The sequence below is a fragment of the Psammomys obesus genome, unplaced genomic scaffold (assembly GCF_907164565.1).
Source record: "Psammomys obesus unplaced genomic scaffold, mPsaObe1.curated_primary_1811, whole genome shotgun sequence".
Classification (NCBI taxonomy): Eukaryota; Metazoa; Chordata; class Mammalia; order Rodentia; family Muridae; genus Psammomys; species Psammomys obesus.
Genome location: NW_026591086.1, coordinates 12,147,077 through 12,169,607, shown reverse-complemented (window position 1 = coordinate 12,169,607; position 22,531 = coordinate 12,147,077). Strand labels below are relative to the sequence as shown.

Genomic DNA, 22,531 nt, shown 5'->3' with positions numbered 1-22,531 from the left:
TTGAATCCCAGGATCTCTAACTCAAACAAAGGAAAGGAAGTACCATCCATCTTGAGAAAGAAAAGGAAACATCTGGCCCCGAACAGTGAAGCGCAGAGGCGAAGCTCTGGCCTTTGCACAGAGACAGAAAGGATGAGAAGAGCAACCACTAGCAACCGCTTCCACCAAAAGGCTACATTTGTGTCTGAGAAACTACAAACCCGTTCTCCGCTAAAGCAGAAGGACGCCTGACATAAATGTACGTCTTTAAAGCCACACAGCGGTGACTGGTAGAGACTAAGAACATTCTCAACATACACAGCTAATATCAATAGTTGTAAACACAGGCCAAGAGAGTAGGATCTTTCTCGCAAGCATTTTGGTGGCCTAAGGACTCAATACAGGAACAATATTCATTCTTTAAGGGAACCTCTAAAAGTTACCCAACCAAAAGAACACTAATATCTCCAGTTATTTTCACACAGTAAGATGTTAGATCTATACTGGCCAAGGTGTTTAGCAAACTTCTGCCCTGTTTGAAAGGAAAATCAATCAATCAATCAATCAACCAACCAATCAGTCAAAGGCCTGTGCAAAATGATGATCTCTAGCACGCATTTGACATCATCCAACAATGGCATCCTTTCACCAATGGCAAATCTGAGGTTCTCTGCACATGCTCCATTCTTAGGACAATCAATGGCATTATCTGCAGGGCGCTCAAGTCTCTGTTGTTACGTAAAGGCTTGATCTCATGTTAGCAATAACAATAACAACATGACGAAGGATGCCCATAACTTGGGTGTTCGGCATAAGCTTCCTCACCTTCACACAATCTACTAATAGCGAAAAAAAAAAAAAAAACTGCTGTTCATTCCGCAATGGTTCTGCCAAATGGCAAATCTAAAAGGACAAGTAAACTGGCCAACCGAACTGTACCTCAGGGGAAGTTAGAATCTTAAAGCCCAGGATGGAGCGTCCTCATTTCCAAGAGAAAAACAGTATTTTAAAAGAAGAAGAAGAAAGAAAGAAAAAGAAAGGTGAGGTGGCTGTACGTTCAAAAGTAACAAATTAAATGCAGGAAGTGCTAAAGTAATCAGAACTGAATGAAATGTGGGCTTTCAAAAAATCTACCCTGTATTTATATCATTTCCATGGAAAAACATGTAAGCTGACACGGGCATGGAAGGCATATAAAACCAGGGATTTCATTTTCATCACTATCTTATTTTCCTAAATGCTTGCAGCTAAGTGGCAGTAATAGTTACAGGAAACAAAATATTTACGAGTGCGGAGATTACATATTAAACTGCCTTAGGTTCTGGCCTGGGAGTTGCCAGAAGAAATCTGCAAGGAATGACAAAGCATTTTTTTTTAATTAACAAATGCACTTGCCTTGATTTTGACTATGCAAAACTAAGTATATATTTTAAAAGCCAAGTACCAGTCAGTGAAACTGAACTCCAGTAGGTATCAGCTTTTAAGAATACAGATCCAGCTTCAGAAACTGGTCTACCCATCTTTATCTTCAAGAACAGAAACATTTCTGATGTTTAGAAAATATGAACAACACACATTACGAACCTGGCCACGAGATTTTGCCTTTCTGTCTGCTTCTTGTCCTTCTGAGGAACTAATCCATCTAATGCAGACACAGGCAGAAGTGGAATAAAAGCCATGGTTGGGAAAGGGCGCCTAATTTAGAACAAAGTAATGTACACGACAGACCCACATACTAACATTCCACAGGACTACAATTGAACAGTATTACCCACACTCCTCTTTAACTATTATTTTCCCATTGTTTTACTATATGGGCTTGTTCTTAAGGGGAAAAGAGAAGACTTGGTTAGTAAATGAATCTGGAAGTCTCTGATTTCAAACTTCCACACCCTTAATTAAGAGGAGAAACATATAAGGGAGAGGCCTGGTAGGAAGTGCCCCTTACTTTAAATCTCAGTTGGATTTCCCCACTCCTGTAACAGGTTCTTTCCAATTTTCATTCTCAAATCTCCAGAGAAGCAAGCACATATAAAGCAAGCACGTACGATATATCTACCACTGAGCACTCAGATTCATTGCCACCGCGACAGAGACAGCAACAACAGGATAAACACAAAACCAACCACTGTGAAAAGCACTCTGGAACCGCTCGCTCCCATTCCCACACAGTTCCACTTCCACCAGGAACTTGAAAAGCTCAGAAACACAGAACAGGTTGCACCCAAGAGACAAGGAGGAAAACAGAATGCGCGCTTTGGAGACCAGGGTTTTACTGCAATATGAAGTACCGGTTGGCCAGCTGCCCAAAAGTGTAGCGTTATTAGAAAATGCCAGCCCAGACTCCAGACACTCCTGTCATGTCATGTCACGGAGAAAAGTAAGCAAACGAATAGTAGCCAGTGTTTCTAAGAGTAAGAATAGTAATAACGATTGTCACCACAGCCTTCCGTACATCTGCACGTGGAGCCGCTCCTCCTGGCTCCACCGCTTCAGCCTCCTGACATCCTGCAAGCTGCCCGCGGTAGAAATAGGGGCCACCGACCTGGGGCGGTGGATGGAGTGGGCGGGTCCAGTGGGAGGGCCCTACGGGCCCCGCCCCTCTCTCCGGGCGCGCCCGGCCCTCGTGCGCCTGCGCCTCCCACCTGCTTGGGGTGGCCCTGGTTGGCGGTCCCTCTAAACGCATCAGACCCAGCCCGCGGTTAGGGCTAGGGATGGTGCAAACGGACCCGCGTCCTGCAGAAACACCGAGCCCTGACTGGAGACCTCGCTAGACCGGTCACCGGCAGCCAGGACCCAGGGACGAAGGAGATGGACGTGGGAAAACTGGTCTGTCTGATTGAAGGCCGGGTCCGCAGGAGCCCGCCTCTCCGAGGGGGTCTTCCTTACGAAGTGTCCTCCCCACGAAGTGTCCTCCTGACGAAGGAGACTCGCCGCGGCGGCCACGCGCTGGCAGCCCGCAGATCCCGAGCGAGCGCTGGCCTGCAGTTACCTTTCGCGGGTAAACCGTTCCTCTGCACCGCTCCAGGATTCCCTGCCAGGCGCTCGGCGGCGGAGCAGCGCCGTGCCAGGCGCTTCTGTGGTTGTCCTGAAAACAAAGGCGCATTTTTTGGGGTGGGGAGGGAGTGCATCTTGAATCGTAATTTCCGTGTGAGCTGGGATTCCCCGCCATCCTGGAACAGCTCATTGTATTAAAGCCTGCCTTAATTTTAGGTTGCGTAATTATGGACAAATTATGCCGGCTGAAAGTTAAACATAAGTCACTGTCATACGAGAAAACAGTTTGTGAGTGGTTAGGTACTGTGGGATTTCAGAGGCTTTTACAATAGAAGGATCTTTCACATCTTTTTTTTTTTTTTCCGACCAAAACTTCTAAATCTATACTGATAATATTTGGGAGGAAGTGAATGAAATATCATATCTACATTGGTGGAGTCACCATTTACTGACTTGAAAATGGCCTTGGCTGGTTGAATTTCCCACTCAAGAGTGTTAGCATGGTCCCAGTTAATAATAAAATGTGTTTTGTCTATATTAATTATTAATCTAAACTTCTAAAGAAATCCATTCCGTCACCCCCTACGCCCCTCCCACCCGCGTGTAGCCCAGGCTGATCCTCCTGTCTTTAGGCTTTCAAGAGTTGGGCTTACAAGTGTGTTCCCCAGTTTTTAATTTTAAATAAGTTTGAAAGCAGGGGGTTTGGCTCAGTGGTGGGGACATTGCCTAGCCTGAGTGAGGCCATAGTTTCCATTTCCAGTACAAAAGGAGAGCCTTGAACTTTCTAAGTGCCCCTCTGCCTCTCTCAAACCTCGTGCTTAAGCCTGTATTAAAAAATACATGTAAGTTTTAAAAATGCTTTACAAAGCATTTTTAAACTATTCACAAAGGTTTTAAATGATGGTTTTTACTCTTTTTTTTCCCCCTCACAAATAGATTCTGTTTGAACTGAGTATAGTATTAGCACAGAATGATATTTTGATAGATATCCTGACAGAAAAATATCTGTCAGGATATTTTCTAATCGACAACCACTTCTCTTCAGTAACAGTCCGTTCTTAGAAACTTCAGTTTTCACTTAACCAACCGCTATGCAGGAGAGCGAGAATCAGTCATTAAAAACACAGCAACACCTGCTACTTCTTCGGAGACCCTTACCTCCAAAGCTCCCTAAGTTGCCCTTATCTAGGAAGAAAGTTCGTACAGGTATGTACAGATATATGTATTAATCTTGGTGTGTGTGTGTATGTTCATAGAAATTCCTTGCCTCATATAATTCACAATCACAGCTAAAGACAGTTATTAATAACCATAACGCAAATTTTTTGTTTTAAGGTGACAACGGCCAATGATCAGTTCTATAGGTATGTTCACTGATTGATCTTCATTTGTGGATTTGTTAAATGTGAGTTTACTTATTGCTAAAATTTATTTGAAATCTCCAGGTCAATAGTTCTTTCATTCATGGGAATAAAAGATAAATGAAAATATTAGTTCCCCAACCCACCTATACACACAGCTGGATGGTACTGGACTACCTCTGCCCTCCTGGTTCAGCTCCCATAATATAAACAGGTGTTCTTTTCCTGGTCTACTTAGTTCTATGTTTCTTGATTTTATGTGTCTTTTTTCTTTTTTTTTTTTTCTTTTTGGTGCGTGTGATTTCAGTCTAAGCAAAAGAAGATTGTGATGCGCTTAGCAGAGACCTCGTGGCAGAGGAACTTCCTTGATGTGTGTTGTTCTTGGCTGTGAGGTCCATGTAAACAAGTCAATAATATATTCTACATATTAATACATACTTACTGTATGTTTAAACAATATGTCCTTAAATTCAGAACATATAACCGCAAGATTATGTATATGTGTTGATTGGTTGATGAAAGTATTGAGAACAGAGTCTTAAAGGAACCTAATCTTATATTTTTCCCGGGAGTTCTGTGTAGGGAAGTTGAGTGTTTGCTAAGTTTTCACAGATCATGAAGATTGACTGTACTTATTAAGCACAGTGCTAGGAACTGGGGATAAAAATAGCTAATAAAACCAGATCTTTCTCATTTCCTTCCATTAGTCTCTGTCAAGTGGGATAGATAAAAATCTCAAGTAAATGTAAAAATCATCCTGTGTAAATCACTATAAAAATGAGCCACTTTGGGTCTGGAGAGATGGTTCAGTGGTTAAGCACTGGCTGCTCTTCCTAGAGGACCAAGGTTTGATTCCCAGCAGCTACTTGGTGGCTCACAGTTCCAGAAGATCCAGTGCTCTCTTCTGGCCTCTGAAGGCACTAGGCATATGTGTCATATAGGCAAAACATTCATGCACATTAAAAAACATTTTTTTAAAAGATGAGCCACTTTTATAATGTAACTCTGTGTAGTCTTATTAGTCCCATATGTCTGTATATTTCTCTATTAACTATTACATTTATAAAAGCAATGGTATTTCTTTGTCATTCCCTTCTGACTCTCCTCTACCACTTGGCTTTATTGATTATATTATTTTGATGCCAACTTATATATTGGGAGTTTTATTTATAATATTAAATTTACTATGTTTTGAACTATGCCTATTACAAATGTGAAAAGCGACATAGCCATCACCTCCGAATCCCACACAACCGTTGTTGTGTTGTTTGTACATTATCCTTTCTGTGTGTTTCTATATCTACAACCTGTTCTCTAAGTAGCACCCGTGATCGTGCAGGCCGAGAGCTCATTGCCACTTTCTGTGCTGGAGCTTTTCTATTTGTCTTTTCGTTTAACTCCGTATTCTGGTGCAGAATTTCTCAGTGTTGGCACTACAGGGGCTGTTTGCTTTCGGTATCTTGCAGAGTCTATGAATGACTAATAGGCTAATTCGTCTTTTGACCAATCCAGAGTACTTGCTCATCGTGGATATTTGAGATAATTGTTCAATGAATGAACAAATACAGTGGCTCAATTTATATTATATATAATGTAAATATAATTTATAAAATAAATATGAAAACACTGAACAAGAACCTTTAAGTGGCTAAAACTGGAACATACTTTTCATCATCTAGAGCTAGCGACCTTGTTTATGCTTTTCCTCACCTTTCAATTAGCCACTACTAAGGGGCTTCACACAAAATGAAAATGTGAACGAGACAGGACATGGCAGCAGTGGATGCACTGTGTGTCCCGGCAGAGGTACAGACAGGTGTAGCTAGCAGATAGGAGAAGGTGCTGGGGTAGGAACAAGGCGTGACTTAAAGTGGGATAAAAAAAAAAAGGGGGGGGGGAGACTGTGGTTTTTGAGAGCAGAGGTTAAGTACTGGAAAAGTGGGAATATAATACAGTAGAAGAGCAAAGATCATGGTGAAATGATATGGCTAAGGATGCTGGCATCCTTGTTGTTGTTTTCTTTTGTTTTTTCCGCTGAGGCGGTCCTTAGGTGTTAGGGAAGATGTCAGATTCCCTTCGGCAGACACTCCTACATACCAGGCTCTCTCGTCAAGTCCCCCTCCGATGGTCTGAAGTGAGAAATTACAAGCCCCTCGCCAGCACCAAAAGGAGAGGGAGAGTAACAAGACTGATTGGTGTGTGTCAATAGCATTTGAAAGACTGCTTTTATATTCACTAAAAATCACTTGCTCCATTCATGGTACCAGAGATTGAGTGACAGCTGCCCCAAGACTCTCTTTACATCTTGTACCTTGCCCCAAGGCATCCTTTGTAGGTCTTTAGCTGTCTTAGTTGTTTGCTCAAACAGTTTGACAGAAGTCTCCCCAAAGGTGAGTGAGGCTAAGTAAGAAATGGAAACCAAAGGCTCAGCCTTTGGCAGCTCTGTTTGGGACAGCTTGGTAAATACAGCTTAATTTTTACTCTTCCCGCTTTTTCTTGTTCAGCGACCACTCATGAAACTGAGCAGTCCCTTGTGAAGCTCTCTCGCCACGCAAGCGCTTCAATGAAAATCGGCCACAGTGTTTCTACATCACAGAAGACTGTCAGCATTCAGAGCATTTCTCTGGATTATTACCACAAGACACCGGAAAGGGTGGTCAGCGCTGTCCCGGGTTCTCGCAGAACACATTCCATCCACTGGAAGATCCCACACAATGTCGCTAGGTCCATGTTTATCCCAACTTTCCTGCCGGCATCTTCTCAAGATTTTAGGAACAAGATACGCCAAATAAGAGGATTCAGAAAGTTCAAGAAGAGAGACAGAGTGGAGGAGGTGTTCACTCAGACGCCGTTCAGCAACGCTTTGGTTCTTTCCAGCGAGCTTCCCAAACCTTTTCCCGCTTCTTACTCTAGGTGTCTAACTTCTACCTTAAAGATAATAACCCCGGAGTCTCGCCCTATAGTGAAGACTCCAGACTATGTTCAGAAGGTCTCTATTGTGAGAGATGTAAGTGTAAGCGAAGTCCTTCTCAGCCCTGTCTCCAGCCCTTCATCTATAGTACCAGAACCACGGTGGGCCCAACGGCCACAGCACACCTTATCCATAAACAGAGTGGTCCTGAGGATTGCTGCTCTCCCGGAAGCCAGTATTCTGCCGATGCCTTCCGGACCAAGAAAACCTCTGAGGCAGGCTGAGATAGGTAAATGAAGTTGAACCGTGGTCTTCAGTAGTTGGGTCAATCAGAACAAAAGGGAGAGAGGAAAGACAAGTCTTGAGGAAAGGTAATCAAGAAGTTCAGAAAGCCTAGAAAGGGGACAGTGAGAAGGTGTCTTGTAATGCATTATGTGGGACCTAAAGTCGAATGAGAATAAACAGCAATTTAGAGGGTGGCCTAGAGGACTCTTGAAGAAGACAGGAAGTGCTTACAGCTGCATCCCAGTCCTTTAAATGATGAATAATTATAATGAAACCACCCTCAAAGGTATCTAAAAGTTGTCCTTTTCTCCCCACCCCACCCCCATTTATTTAGAAAATGCCGTAGAAACTGGAAAATTGGAACTCCCCAGGCCTGAAGGTAAGTGCTGGCTTTATGGCATTCTTGGAGAAATTGTAAGATGATTCTTTCTTGCCCACGTGTGTCTGTGATTCTGTTTGTGTAAGCGTGTAGTGCACACATCTGCCCTACCCCATTTGCAGTCCCTCAAGCCGTACACATTGACGGTCAGCCAGATGTTGTACTGAGGATGTAAAAGCTGCCGTGTCCTTTATCTAGACGGGGTTGATAGACATACACGCGTAAGTGCCAGCTCTCACCACATGCTGGGCTCTAGTCTAAGGGCTTGGACCTTAGTCAGCTGGCAGAAACAAATGAGAGCCATCTTTAGGGAAACCTCACATCATTCAACTGCCGGAGATGGTGGCAGACACTGGTCATCTCATCACTTAGGACATGGAGGCGGGAGGACTCAAAGGCCAGATTGGGCTACGTAGTGAGTTCCATGCCAGGCTGGTCTATAAGACATTATATTACCTAAAAAGTTACCCTATTTTCGATCTCATCTTTACGTCTACCTACAATCTGAGGGACATAGTATGTGGCTGACAATGTATCATTTTCAAGCAAACAAAAAACAAAATGAATGAAAAGTAGCAGAAGTAGTATTATCTGACAGATAACAGTTATCTGGTCCTGTCCGTTATTGAATAACTTTTATTTGAATAACGTTCTTGCCAAAATCAACAGTTAAATCTACCAAAATGTGCATAAAACAGCTGCCAAGGCATTAGAAAGTAACCAATGGAGGCATGACTCAGGTGGCCACAATCCCCAAACCTAGAGAAGCTTATGGATTAGCAGGGTGGATGAGCAGGGAGCAAGCTGCCATCTTGTATCTTAAAGGCTCATCCTCCTGTCCCCCTCACTCTATCCCTCCTTCAATGATCAGATTTCACTACACAGATTTCAATACACATTTCTAAAGGTTGTGATTACCCTTCACTTTAATGGAGTCTGTGTAAGAAATTAAGAACTGAACACTTTTGTTGTGGTTCTTCTGGAGCCTTCATTTCTTCACTGAAGCAATTATAGACACTGTGAAATGTGTTTCTGATAGAGCATAAGGGCACATACCTTAAATTCCAGTACTCAGGAGACAGAGACAGCAGATCCCTATGGGTTCAAAGCCAGCGTGCTCTACATAGTCTGAAAAAAAAAAAGTGTTTCTGCAAGTCATATAGCAAAAATATTTGCAGATTTGAAATATATTTAATAGAATTTCAAAGTATTTTCAAATTGCAACTTGATATATTCTTGCATAGACCATATCCGATGCAAGCTAATCCCCATAGGGGTCGTGATAAAGTACATTTAAATGTAGATGATCTCTGCTTTGCTAACTGCTGGGTAGTTTCTTGTTTTCTTTCCTTCTCTGTATGGCCTCTACACACTGAGGGAAGAGTTAACTTGGATAGGCCACATATCAGGGGATCTTAGGTTGTAAGTGAAGATGTTCCTGGGGAAGTGACATTGGAACTATGCTTTTACAATGCCCATTGTTAATTCTGTAAACCAAAACGTTGTCCGTTTAATATATAGTGGATAATTTTTTCAATTATCTTTATGCATAGCTACAAAACGCAGAGATTTGATCCAAGCTTCCAGGTAGAATCTATCAGCGAACATACAGTTTTATTTTGGAAAGACAGTTTTACAGGCAAGATGCTCCATGTGGCACGCAGACCGGTCCAGACTAGATGGGTGAAGGATCTAGGAAGGTGATTTGAGGAGATCTGGATACTTAATCCCATTGGTAACTCATTCTTGTGAGAGCATCCGTGTCACTTAGCCATTATGTAAAAGCCATAACACACTGAAGTTTTATGTTTTGATTTGTTTCAGCTTTACTTAGAAACATGAGAAGAAGAGAGCCAAGTGGCTATGTTTTGCGAGGGGAAGGCTTAAAGACTATGACAGGGACACGCTATGATACCCTAGTAGCAATGACCACCCTGGCCATAATACATTGCCAAATATATGGAAGAAACGCACTTAATCTTAAGGTATGCTGGAGCTCCTTAATGGTAATGCCCTCTGATGTTATCATTTTTGTTTGATTTTGTTTTTACCTTCAGTTTCCCAATGGAGGTTAGCTTCTGTTCGAGTGAAGGAGCCTCTCCTACCACAGCAGAGCCTTCCTAGGAAGTCTGCACATTATACCTCTAAACTTACCTGTCCATGTTTGTCTGCGGTTCACCAATGAAGTTTAAAAAGGATGCTGAGATCCAGAGAGATTATAACTGTTTTTATTTATTTTTCCCCACCGTTTAGCCTGATAAGTGGGATTGAAGTCTTCGTTGTTCTAAACAACCAGGCGCTTTAGACCTTATGTCAAGTCTGACGGGAGGCAGGTTTGCACTGAACAGCCGCACTGCCCAGCAGGTGAATCGCAGGAGTAGTGGCTGTCATTTATTAAACACACAGTGTGTTCCAAGCCTGTGCCCCTCCTGTAGGGCGGGCAACTTAAAAACCTTCATTTTACAGATGCAAACCGGGAGGTGCAGGAACGTAGCTTGCACAGGGCCTGAAGGTAAGTTAGCAGAGCTGTGCCTGTACCCGGAACTACGTGCCTGCTTGCTTGCACCTTTGCGCCAGGGTCTCCTGAAGTGACTGTGTAGCTGTGGATGACTTTTGATCCTCATGCCTCCCCGTCCGAGTGCTGGGATTGCAAATATGTCCCACCTACATGGTTCTGGGCCTGGACTCCAGGGCTCCGTGCATGCTGAGCAAGCGCTCTACCAAAATGGGCTACATCCCCAGTTTCCCGGAACTCTTTGACCTCAAAGATATATACATTTGTTTTGGGGATTCCCTGTTTGGTTTTGTTTTAAGAAAGAAAGGGGGAGAGAGGAGGAGAGGGAGAGAGAATATTAACGAGTTCTAAAAGTTTCACCTGTTACTCAGAGTGAAGTATGCTCTTTTCTTCATGTTAGTAAATGAATTAATTTTATCACCTCAGCAGTCATGTCCCTACTTAGAAATAGCTCCAGTTGATCACGTAATGAATGTGTTCTGTAGCCCTGGAGGGATATTTCATCAGGAAAGCATCTTAGTTTCAAGATGCTTGTCAAGTTCTTTTCACTCTCAGCTGAAGAGCATGTCTTGAATACGTGTGGCACTGTGTCTCAAAAGGCCGAAGTGGTAAATAATTAGCAACAGTCCAGCATTCATACATACATCATACTTTACATTCATACATACATCAGTCCCCAGCTGAGGACTTGGCTTTTTGTCTTTGTTATGCAGCTTTTCTTTTTTCCTCTGATGGGAATTGGTTTTAAGGATTTCGAGTGTCAGGATTTCAACAGGACGTTAATATTTGAGGATTGTCATGTGCTCTTTGGGCATTTCAGTGTTTGGAATTATGGCTTTTAGAACCATAATCACCCCAACAGTGGTCTTAGAGCTAATAAATAAGTTCAGAAAAATTACAGTCAGTAAGAGCAACATACGAAATCATAGACTGTGTTTCTGTACATCAGAAAAAGAAACTAGGGAAGTTGTTCACTGAAACAAATTACCCATGGAAAAATGAAGACGTGCTCATCATCTCTTAAAAATAGTTCAGGCTTAGTGGATAAAACACCTGCATTCAAGTCTAAGGACATGAGTTCGAACCCCCACAACCCACATAAACCTGGGCATGATAGCATGAGTAGGTACCATGTGATCCTGAGAGGAAGCAAGAGAACCCTCAGAAGCTCACGGCCAGCCAGCCTTCTGTCTGAGATGTGGGGCAAATGTTTCAAAGTGGAAGGCAGAGATTGATGCCCAAGGTTGCCCTTTGACTGCTACACATGCCCCGTGGAACATATGCCTACGCTCACTCATGCACACACACACCACTGCAAAGAATAGACGTGCAAAGAACAGTGCAATTTAGAACTGCCTAGAGTTCTGCTTCTACTCTTAACAGATCAGGTTTTAACAGTGCATCCTGTTTGCGAGGTTGTATTACTAGTAGATAATTAAATATTGTATAACAGTGCAAGAACTTACTGTTAGTAAGTCATCTTTGTTGTTGTTATTTTCCTTCAGGGGTTCTTTCTTCTGAACTGTCCAGACTTAACAGTTTTGGCTTACCAGCTGGTATACCTCAATTTATCATTTAATAACCTCAGCCACTTTCCTAGAGAAGTGAGTCTACCTTTTTATTGTCTATTTTGTTATAATTTACTATTATAAGTAAAAGTAGACAATGTAAGATATCTTGAAGATATTGTAAAATAAATACATGTTAAACTACTTCTTAAAAAAACTTGCTTATTGGAAGTGAAGAGAGTGTAGCATATTTTTCTTTGGAAATTTGATGACATGAGCCCCAAATGCAATGTTACACCAAACTCTCAAATATGTTCTCATGTTTGCATGATGTGTAAAACATAACTTGATTCTTTTAACTTTTAGTAACATTTAAAATAACTTGTTCATGTGCTTATCAGAAGATTAAAAAAAAACAAAACAAGTTAGCTGGCAAGGACTGGGGTGAAACAGTTTGTCTACACATGACAAGATCATTTCACTCATGAACTCTTAGCAGCTGTCTTAGCAGCGACAGGACCTGCGCAAAATCAAGCCAGTCAACACTCTAGTGTGGATGGGAAGGGATCCTGAGTCTCCCCTGCTCTCTGAGGTGCTATGAGCAGTTGATGATTGCTGGGGGAGGGGCCAAGAATGTTCTCTTGAAGTGTATGGCCCACTCCAGGGGAAGGCCTCATCACCATGACCGTGGGGACAGTACAAATTAGAGTAATGATGGGCTATTTAAAGCGAGAGAATGCGATGCTGGGGGAACGGATCTGACGTTAGGAGGAGGAGTGGGAGTGCATATGGTTAAAATACATTTTATGTATGTATGTATAAAATTTTCAAAGAATTAATAAAGATATCATTTTTAAAATGTTAGTGGTCACCTAACATTGTAACAAGTTTTAGTTGTCAGAAGGCTAATATAGGACAACCAGGCACAGAGTGACTTAATTTGATATTCTTTTTAAAATAAGTGAGACATTATGACTAATGAGGACAGGTTTTCTTTATTATTGTCCTAGTCAGCTTTTCACTGATCACTGGATTTTTGTGAAACGATTTTCAGAGTATTGGATTTTCGTGAACTGATTTTTAGCAAATTGACCTCTCTCTTTCAAGAACTCAGTACTAAAAACATTGTTTCCAGCAGTCCTGGAAACATGTCTGTTATGTGGATCTTATTCCTTGGCAATGAGAGAATGTGCACATACATGCATACCCCATGCGTGGCATAGTCCACGCTGATAGGAGCTATGAAGGAGCATGTAAGTGGAACAGGGCGCTGTAATGTGCCGTATTTTCACAAAGGAGAGTTGGCTTTTACTTCTAATTCACAACACTGTGTTTATTAACTTAACAAAGCCACATTAACAAGGATTTCTAAGAAATACAAGGATCTTGGTTCTTCACGTTTATATTTCTCCTGAATAAACGCGGGTAAGGAGTGTTTGCCACAAACCCTTTTTCTCCACTGGGAACAGAATGCACAAAAACAAGGGTGTGATTGTGATGGAAGAATGGGAGCTTAAAGTGCAGATCTGCACTGTCCATTGACTGGAAAATGGAATGGACAAATACAAGGGTGTGATTATGATACAAGAATACGATGCTAAAATGCAGATCTGTGCTGTGTAGCCACAGATGAAATATGGAGATATTTTAAGAAGACATGAATCCAGGAGAAGGGTTTATTTAAGATGAAAGTAACCATTGAGACGGAGCAAAAGAGGGTGTGAGCATTATTGAAGTACAGTATGTACATGTCTTAAAATATAATAAAACCCATTATTTTGTACAATTTACACTAATTTTTAAAACTTGGGACCTGAAAGCTATGGACAGAAAGTAAAAACACAAGAAAAGGCATAGCAGCAAATAGTACCCAGGAGAAAAGTGAAGTGGCTACAATAATACAGACAAAATAGACAAAATAGTAGCACACATACACATACACGCACGCACGCACGCACGCAGGCACGCACACACGCCTAAATAGACACCAAAACATACAACCAAAAGACAAAAAGAAAGAAAGAAAGAAACCTCCATACAAAGCAATATGAGACCAAAAAAAAGCAAAACTCTACTAAATATTGAGGGTTTTTGTTGTTGTTGTTGTTGTTGTCCAAGTATCCCTAGGCGTGAGGTTAACCTGAGGGGTGGTTAATGTACCCTGTGAGACTCCTTGGAGAAAACTAAACTGCTTTTTCCTTTGCCAGTGGGAATCAGTTGCAGACAGCAGATTAAGGATAGGACCCTGGGTCCACTTCTTCATCTCAGGACTGGGAACCATTCTGGCTTGAACTTGTCCTGGTCTTATATATGCAGCCAGTTTCTGTGAGTTCATATGTGCATCAGTCCTGCTGTGTCTGGAAGACGCTGTGTCCTCAGAGTCATCCAGCATCTCTGGTTCTTCAAATCCTTCCACCTTCTCTCCTGCATAGACCTCTGAGCTTTGAGGGGTAGGGTTTGATGAAGACATCCCATTTAAGAAGACTGGGTCCTCCACCATCTCTTTACTCTCTGCACATTGCCCCATTGTCAGTCTGTTTTAATTTTCATCCACTGCAGGAAGAAATGTCTCTGTTGATAGCTGATGGATGTAGGCATATTTTTGTTAGCTATTTTATTTGTGTTCTTATATCTACCACCTTTCTCCACCTAAATACCTTCCAACCCTCCAACACTAGGTAGGTGAGAAAGAAGGTTAGAGGAAAAAGGGGACATAGACCTTTTTAAGCTACTTCCTGCTGATCAGGGTTGTCGGGTTCTCAGGGGCAGGTCCAATCTTCTTTGTCTGAGTATCTGGCAATCTAGCAAACTGCAATCCAGAAATAGCAAACCAGCAGTCCAGTAATCCAGCAACAGCAAAGGCAGCAGCAGGAAACAACAACAGGAGGGACCAGCAGCAGGGGAGAGGCAGCTGCTGCTGGCCCTCCCAAGACTTTCCCATTTTTACCCTATCAAGTGTTCCCAGAATTAAACTATCTGAAGCTGGCAAAAATTACACCTCTGCCAGAGCACAAGACACATTATAATTAATTGCTGTGGACAGTCTGAAGCAGCTCCATATCCCACTTCTGGGATCAAAATATATATATATTCACAGAACAAAACTGGGTTTTCAAAGAAACCAAAATTCTTACTACAGAGGGAGTCATTGATCTATAGATATAGCAGAATGTCATCAGTAGTCATTTTATCGTTATGTCCCTCTATGAGAATAGTAGTATTTGGTCTAGTCTCAGGTTCTTGGACACTTTATCAGTGTTAGCTGTGGATTTCATTTCATGGAGTAGACCTTAAATCCAAGCAGAAAGTGGTTGCTTACTCCCATGACATTTGTGCCACTATTATAGTAGTATGTCCTGAGGTAGGTCAGTGTTATCGGTCACACTGTTCGTTGCTGGGCTGAGGATTACCTTTTCCCTCTGGTAGAGTGCAGCATACCTTCCAGCACCAGGAACACTAGTCAGTAGGGTGAAGCTTCTAATTAGCCGCCATCTTGACTTCTCCATGATTGGCAAATAAGTAAGCATTATCTTCAGCAATAGGACCTTATCATTAGGTAACCAGTACTCTTGTAAATAACCTGTGATGTTTGGGAGGTATCTCCCAGACCCCATTTGCTCAAGACTCAAAAAGATGTAACCCAATCCTGGCCCTGAAAATTTTAGTTGGTGGCATAACTCCTCCTGTTGACTGACTCCACTTAGATTCCTTCTGTATATGTATGTATTTTAGGAAGCTTCTTCAGTAATAAGTTTCTGTATGTTTTTTTCAAACAACCTTTAGTGCTAGTTGTCCCTCCCATATTCCTACATTCTACTTTTCTTCCATCCCCCCTTCATATTCAATCCTCCTATTCTAGTTTCCCCTTTATATCTCTATACTAGATCCTATTTTCCTCTTCATGGAGTGTCCTCTCTTCTCCTCTCCACTAGCCCCTTACTAGGTACTTAACCTCTGTGTTTATTTGGATTGTAAATCCATATCAAAGATATTAACATACTAAAGAAGGCATAAAATATTCATTTTTTTGGCTCTGGATTATTTTCTAATTTGGTCCATTTACCTGCAACTTTTATAATTTCATTTCTTAACAGCTCAGTAATATCCACTATGTAAATGTGCAACATTTTTATTATTCATGCTCCAGCTGATAGACATCTAGGCTCTTCCCAATACACAGTTCTCACAACTAGAGCAGCAATGAACATGGGTGAATAAGCATCAGTCCTAGGAGTCCTTTGGATATATGCCAAGATCTTTGGATATAGCCGGATCTTGAGGTAGACTTATTCTCAGCTTCTGATTTCCATAGTGCAAGTTTATACTACAAACAGAAATAGATAAATGTTCCCCTTACTCTACATTCATTTTTTTTTTATCTTTGCCATTCTGACTAGTATGAGAGGAAATCTCCAAGTAGCTTTAACTTGCATTTTCATGATGGTTCTGGTTGTTGAACATTTCATTAAGTGTTTAAGTGTTTCTCAGCCATTTTTGTTTCATCTTTTGTGTGCTCTCTGCTTAGTTCTGCTCCCATTTTTAATTGGGTTGTTCTTTGTTTTGGTTGGTTGGTTTTTTTTTTTCTAGACATGGTTTCTCTGTGTAGCCCTGGCTGTCCTGGACTCACTTTGTAGACCAGGCAGCTCAAACTCACAGCAATCCACCTGCCTCTCCCTTCCAAGTATTGGGATTATAGGTGTGTGCCACCACTGTCCAGTGGGTTATTTGTTTTCCTGATGTTCACTTTTTTTTAATTCTTCATATATTGTGGATATTTACTTTACCAGATGAATCATTGGTGAAGAACTTTTCCCCTCCTATAGACTTCTGTTTTGTCCCAATGCTGGTGTCTTTTGCTATACAGAAGCTACTCGGCTTCTTGAGGTTCCATTTATTAATTTTGGTCTTAATGATAGTCTATCAGTGTCCAGTTCAAAAAGTCCTTTCCTGTGCCTATGAGTTCAAGTCTATTCTGTACTTCATCATCTATCCGATTTAGGATATCTGGTCTTCTGTCGTAGTCCTTGATGCATTCGGAGTTGAGTTTTGTGTGGACTGATAGAAATGGATCTATTTGCATTCTTCTATATGCAGTCATCCAGTTTGTTAATGATGCCTTTTTTTTCTTCAGTGTGTTTTATTGTTCCTTTGCTAAAAATCAGTGTCCATAGGTGTGTGGATTTATGTCTTAGTATTCAACTCAATTTCGTTGGTCAATGTGTCTCCTTTTATGCTGGCGCCATGCTGTTTTCATTAGTAGAGCTCTGTTAGTACAACTTGAAATCTGGGGTGATGATGCCTCTAACAGTTCTTTTATTATTAAGAATTGTTTAGCTATCCTGAGTCTTTTTGTGTTTTCCCTATGAAGTTGAAGATTGTTTTTCAATTTCTATAAAGAATTGTGTTGGAATTTCGATAGTGATTGGATAGAATCTGTAGATTGCTTTTGGTAAGATGAGACATTTTCAGGAAATCAATTCTACCAATTCATGAGCATGGGAGATCTTTCCATCTTCTGTGGTCTTTTTTCTTCGATGTCTTAAAATTCCAAGATCTTTTTTGAGCCTAAGATACTATTTCCCTGATTTCTTCCTCAGTTTTTCATGTGTATATAGAAAAGCTACTGATTTTTGTGTGTTGATTTTGTACCCTGCTGCTTTCCTGAAAGTGTCAAACAGCTGCAGAAGTTCTCTGGTGGAGTTATTATGGTTTTATATATATATAACTTTATTGTCTGCAAATAAAGTATTTGACTCCTTCCTTTCCTGTTTGTATTCCCTCGATCTTCTTCAGTTGTCTTATTGCTCAAGCTAAGAATGCAAGTACTACATTGAATATATGTGGTGAGAGTGGACAACCTTGTCTTATTTCTGATTTTAATGGAAATGCATTGAGTTTGTCTCAGATTGATGTTGGCTCTGGCTTCTGGTAAAGGCATGTTTTATAGGCTTTTGAAGTTTGTATTTTTGCACTGGGGTCTAGGCATCTGGACTCATGCTTGAGGTGTACCTTGGTGTTGAGATCTTGTTGGGTGGGTGTTTTGTCCTTTGGTTGCTGTTCCTGTTTCTGGATCCTAGGTAAGTGTGATGGCTATGAACTCCCTGGTAGAGAGTGTTTCTCTGGGTCAATGTGTGGCCGAAAAGAATGGAAACTGACTAAGAAGTAAGTCCGAGAGGAGCTGTGGGAAAGAGATTGGGTCCCTTAGACCCACTAAGAGGCAGAGTCTGCAGTGAAGGGAGATAGAAGGGGGGGGGGGCTCCTGTCAGCAGACTACAGGACTTAAAAGAAGACTGGAGAGATCATAATGGAGAACAGGAAGTTATTATAAGATTGCAGTGATGTAATAATCTGAGTGTGACACTTGACAGGCTACTGACAAACTAGGATGAAGCCTTCTCTGGAGATACTTCCTCCTCCCTCATCTCTGCCTGATGTCTTATATGAAAATATGAGTTGATCAAGAATTAGGACTTTTTCAAGATGGAAACATTCAGTCCTGCAAGGAAGCCCTTAAAATGGGGGGGGGGACACCTTAAAATCGCTTCAGGAAGTCTGTGAAACTTACTAGATTCAGTACTTATCTCTCTTCCCCGAAGAATAAGCAGTAAAGACTGCTGAGAGTCACATCAGAAGAATCAGAAGAACAGAGCTGAAAAGAAGCATCTGAGCTAGCCTGGCTGCCTTGTTGAAGCTGCCAGAGAGGTTTAGACCAGCTGAGTCACTTGGAAAGGACACTCTCCAGCCCGTGGAGCCCCTGCAGGCTGTGCAAAGGGCTGCAGTCCCAGCTTCCTGAGCAGCCACCATACTGGGTTGGCTTTGGTGATGCTAGTATCTTCCAGTCATTTCTGCTCCTGGAAGCAACTTCTCACCAACATTCCTGTAAGTGACCCCAATAAAACTCACTGGAGTTTGGTAATATTCAGACTTTGGTCTGTTATAGGCTCCTATCTGCTGTGTGTGAGTGTGTGTGTGTGTGTGTGTGTGTGTGTGTGTCTCCCAGGAAAAGTCTTGTCACACAATAGTGTGTATATATGTTTCTCTCTCTCTCTCTCTCTCTCTCTGTGTGTGTGTGTGTGTGTGTGTGTGTGTGTGTCCATGAATGCCAGGAGAGGATATTGGATCCCCTGAAATTACAGGCATTGGTGAGCCACCCAACTTGGATACAAGGATCAGAACTCCAGTCCTCTTCATGAAAATTAAGTGTTTTTAGCCTCTGAGTCATTTCTCCAGCCTTGCAAGGATAATTCTTGAGTCACTGACATATGAGTACAGAATTTTTACTGTCTCAGCATATCATCATATTAACCCCAAGGTCTTGTTTTGAAGGCTTTGTTCTTTTAATTCGTTTTGTTCTAATTAATTCATAAATTAAAGCACCACACACCTAGTTTAAGGAAGCCTTTCAAGCTTTCTGTATCACAGTGAACTCCTGTACAGTTCATTAGAGGAGCTACTGTGGAGCCAAGGAGCTGTAGGGTTTCACTTCCACTTCCAGTAAAAATTACATTGTTCTTGGCCTCTCCACCACACAGTCACACACTCATGAAAGAAAAACCAGCTCCTGCTATTAGCCAGTCTACCTACCAAGACCACGTGGAGTCTGAGCTGGAACACAGGTCGGTGCATCATTCAGCTCTTCTTAGAGAAATTTCTTTTTGCCAAACGGATGGCAACTCAAACAGAGACTTTGAACTGGCCGGGTGCAGAGAAGAAGAGACTGAGTCCTCAGCCCTAAGTGAGAGAGACACATAGCACACCTCTCACCCCAAGGCTCAGAGATCTGTGCAGAAGAGGGGCAGGAAAAGTGGCAAGAGCTAGCGGACTTCATGGGAAAAGTGTCTTCCAGCAAAAGCAGGGCAGATGCACAGATGAACTCCCGGAAGTTATGACGGCGTGCGTAAGCCCTGCGCAAACTCAAGGCAAACAGAATTCTGGCATGGAGAAAGAAGGTGGGCACAAAGCCCTACCCCTAACTGAGGTGATTGGCATTCGATAATTACTTGGTGTGGGGAAGGCAGTTCTCATTGCTGGTGACCCGTGGCACGCCACTCATGGTCCCGAGCAGCCTTCATACACAAGAAGGCTTGTCTCACACAAACAGGCGTGTCTCTCTTTCTCAGTGGTCAGAGAAAGAGAGGGCAAATGCATATGAAGTTGCCTGGGTGGGGAGGTGGGCGTGGCGGTGGATCTGGGAGGACTTGGAGAAGGACCACGAATGTGATCAAAATTCATTGTATGAAATTCTAAAAGAATTAATACAATCATGATTTCAAAGGGAAAACTAAGGTAGATCTTTATAGCCTCTTCCATGACTCAAGAGTCCTGGTTCCCTCCTTACTTATCAGTCAGCGTTACCCTGCCTTGGTCTTTTTTTCTAAAATTGTTTATTAAGACACACAATATAAGCCAACATGTTTTTCCATACTAATTTTACTGTATTGGTTTAAAGCATTTGTAGAAGACACACATGATAGTTTGTATACTTGTCATCTATTTAATGTCTGTTTTGTGTTTTGTGTTTTGTTTTTTGTTTTTTGTTTTTTTCTATTCTCTAGGTGCTTTGTCTTAAAAATCTGCAGGTACTGAAAATGAGAAACAATCCTATGAGGGAACTCTCTTCTGATATCTGTCAGTTGAAGTACCTTAGGATATTCACCATTGCCTTTAATTTTATTGAAGAACTTCCTATTGGGTAAGGTTCATCATCTAAGGTAGACACAGAAGTAAATTATTTGTATTTATTTTATTTAGTTATTCTGTTAGAATTTGCAGATTCACTTCTTACCATGGTATTAAAAACGATCCTTCCAGCTACACCGAAGTCAGTTAGTATGGCTCTAATGAGCCCACATCTCAAGACGAGCCATTCAAGTGAGGACCCTGACTGCTCACTGATGGTACTTTTGGGTGTAGACAACAGTGCAGTTGGAATTTGGAGCTTTGAAACCTTTGGTTGAAAGCTGAGGATGAGGACCTGAGGATCTGTGGAAAGTAACCTGATCATTCTGGCCCTCAGTGCTGTAATCTACACCCTAAGGAGATTGGCCTATGTGACGGCTAAGAGGCTTTGAGGTCTTACAAGGATGCACACATGTAAGCATAGAAAGGCGAACTCCTCATAGGTGAGCTAGTATTTAACTCTTAAGGAAAATTTTAAACTAAAACTTTAACCAGTATACCAAAATAAGAGACCTCTTACAATTAAGAGTTTACCAAACTGAATGTAGTAGGCTAAGGAGTGTGTGAATGCACATAATAACTATATCCGTACAAATAATTGTATACATTCGTGTGCGCATACAGCAGCTAAATAGAAATTCATAACAGATAATCTGTAATCATAATTACATACTTGAAATAGTAATAACTGTCAGCTAAAACTTGATTATAATTAAAGAGTCAGCCTTTTTCATTGTGTTACATTGGCCAAACTGTATAAACTGTTGGTTACAATAAAATGCTACAGGCACTTTAAACATACTAGTATTTCTGTAACAAAGTGCTGTATTTTCATTAAATATCATGGGGTGTGTCTATGTACCAAAGACAGATTGGCAGCTCTAGGAACTCAAAGTGAGAAACTTTAACAGGAAAATCTTACTGATTTCAAAGGAAATGTAGAGCAGCCTGTGACATAACTGAAAAATGTGCGTCAAATGAAAACTCATCTAGAGAGTGATGACACCACAAAAGATGAGGCTGAACTCCTTGCCAAAGGACTTGTCAGGACTCTTGCTTGCTTAGCAAAACAGACTTGATGCACTGTGGCAGGATTTAGGAAGCATTAACTGAGACCAAGTAAAGCGCAGTGAACCAAACAAGTCTAGAACAGGTTTGAGCCGGTTCTGCCCCCAGATACATTTTGTGCTTTGGTTGTTATTGTCTGAAGCAGTCACCCAGATGTGACAAATGACAATCCATACTTAATGGAACAGTAGAGTTAAAAAGACCTTTACAAATTGAAATGTGATGCCCTTGTCTCCAAATGTTTTAATTGCCATAAATTTAATTGAAAATACAGATTAAACAAGTTTGGCACTCTAAACTTTCTAAAATATCAGTATCACAGAATACATAAAATATACTATACACATGTGGAAAATCTAGTTATATATATAATATTTTGCTCACCATTAACAGCTATTATGTGACATGCATTTACTGACTTAGAAATCCTAGCTTTTGTGTCCCAAAGAGCATCTGAAATTTAATGTATTACAACAAATCACAGTATATAATTGAAATTTTGGTTGAAAGCATTAGGTTCCTAGATATTTTGGATGAATGTGCGCTCTTCTTTAAAAAGATCCTGGGAGAAACAGCAACACACTGGGCACTGGTAGATGAGAGAGGAAATTACAGAGACCAGGTGAAGGGAACACTTGGGATATGCAAAGGCAACCAGATGCATCATGGGAGACAAATGAGTCGATCTTTTCAGAGAAGGACGATGGGCAGAATGAAATACAACAGAGAGAAGCCCAGTCATAGGAAAGCCAAATGGTCAGAGTAAAAGCTACAGAGGAAGTTTGTGGCCAACCTGAGCTACATTTTATTTTATTTTATTTTATTTTATTTTATTTTATTTTATTTTAT

At 41.3% G+C, this 22,531-nt stretch overlaps 2 protein-coding genes across 3 annotated transcripts in view; one reads left to right on the top strand and one right to left on the bottom strand.

Moving 5' to 3' along the window:
- Window positions 1-3,041, bottom strand: part of Lcp1 (lymphocyte cytosolic protein 1) — an 89,617-nt gene extending 86,576 nt beyond the window's left edge. The window contains exon 1 of one of the 2 annotated variants that reach the window (XM_055609894.1): window positions 2,972-3,041. The gene's annotated coding sequence lies outside the window, so the exon portion shown is untranslated. Of the gene's footprint in view, window positions 1-2,434; window positions 2,496-2,971 lie in introns of those variants that run through there. The other variant, XM_055609893.1, reaches the window with a different exon arrangement.
- A 1,026-nt stretch (window positions 3,042-4,067) lies between these two features.
- Lrrc63 (leucine rich repeat containing 63) overlaps window positions 4,068-22,531 on the top strand; it is a 35,060-nt gene continuing 16,596 nt past the window's right edge. The window contains exons 1-6 of the mRNA XM_055609864.1: window positions 4,068-4,182; window positions 6,842-7,537; window positions 7,868-7,912; window positions 9,737-9,897; window positions 11,933-12,031; window positions 20,491-20,627. Coding sequence (XP_055465839.1) covers window positions 4,068-4,182; window positions 6,842-7,537; window positions 7,868-7,912; window positions 9,737-9,897; window positions 11,933-12,031; window positions 20,491-20,627 — 1,253 coding nt within the window. The remainder of the gene's footprint in view (window positions 4,183-6,841; window positions 7,538-7,867; window positions 7,913-9,736; window positions 9,898-11,932; window positions 12,032-20,490; window positions 20,628-22,531) is intronic.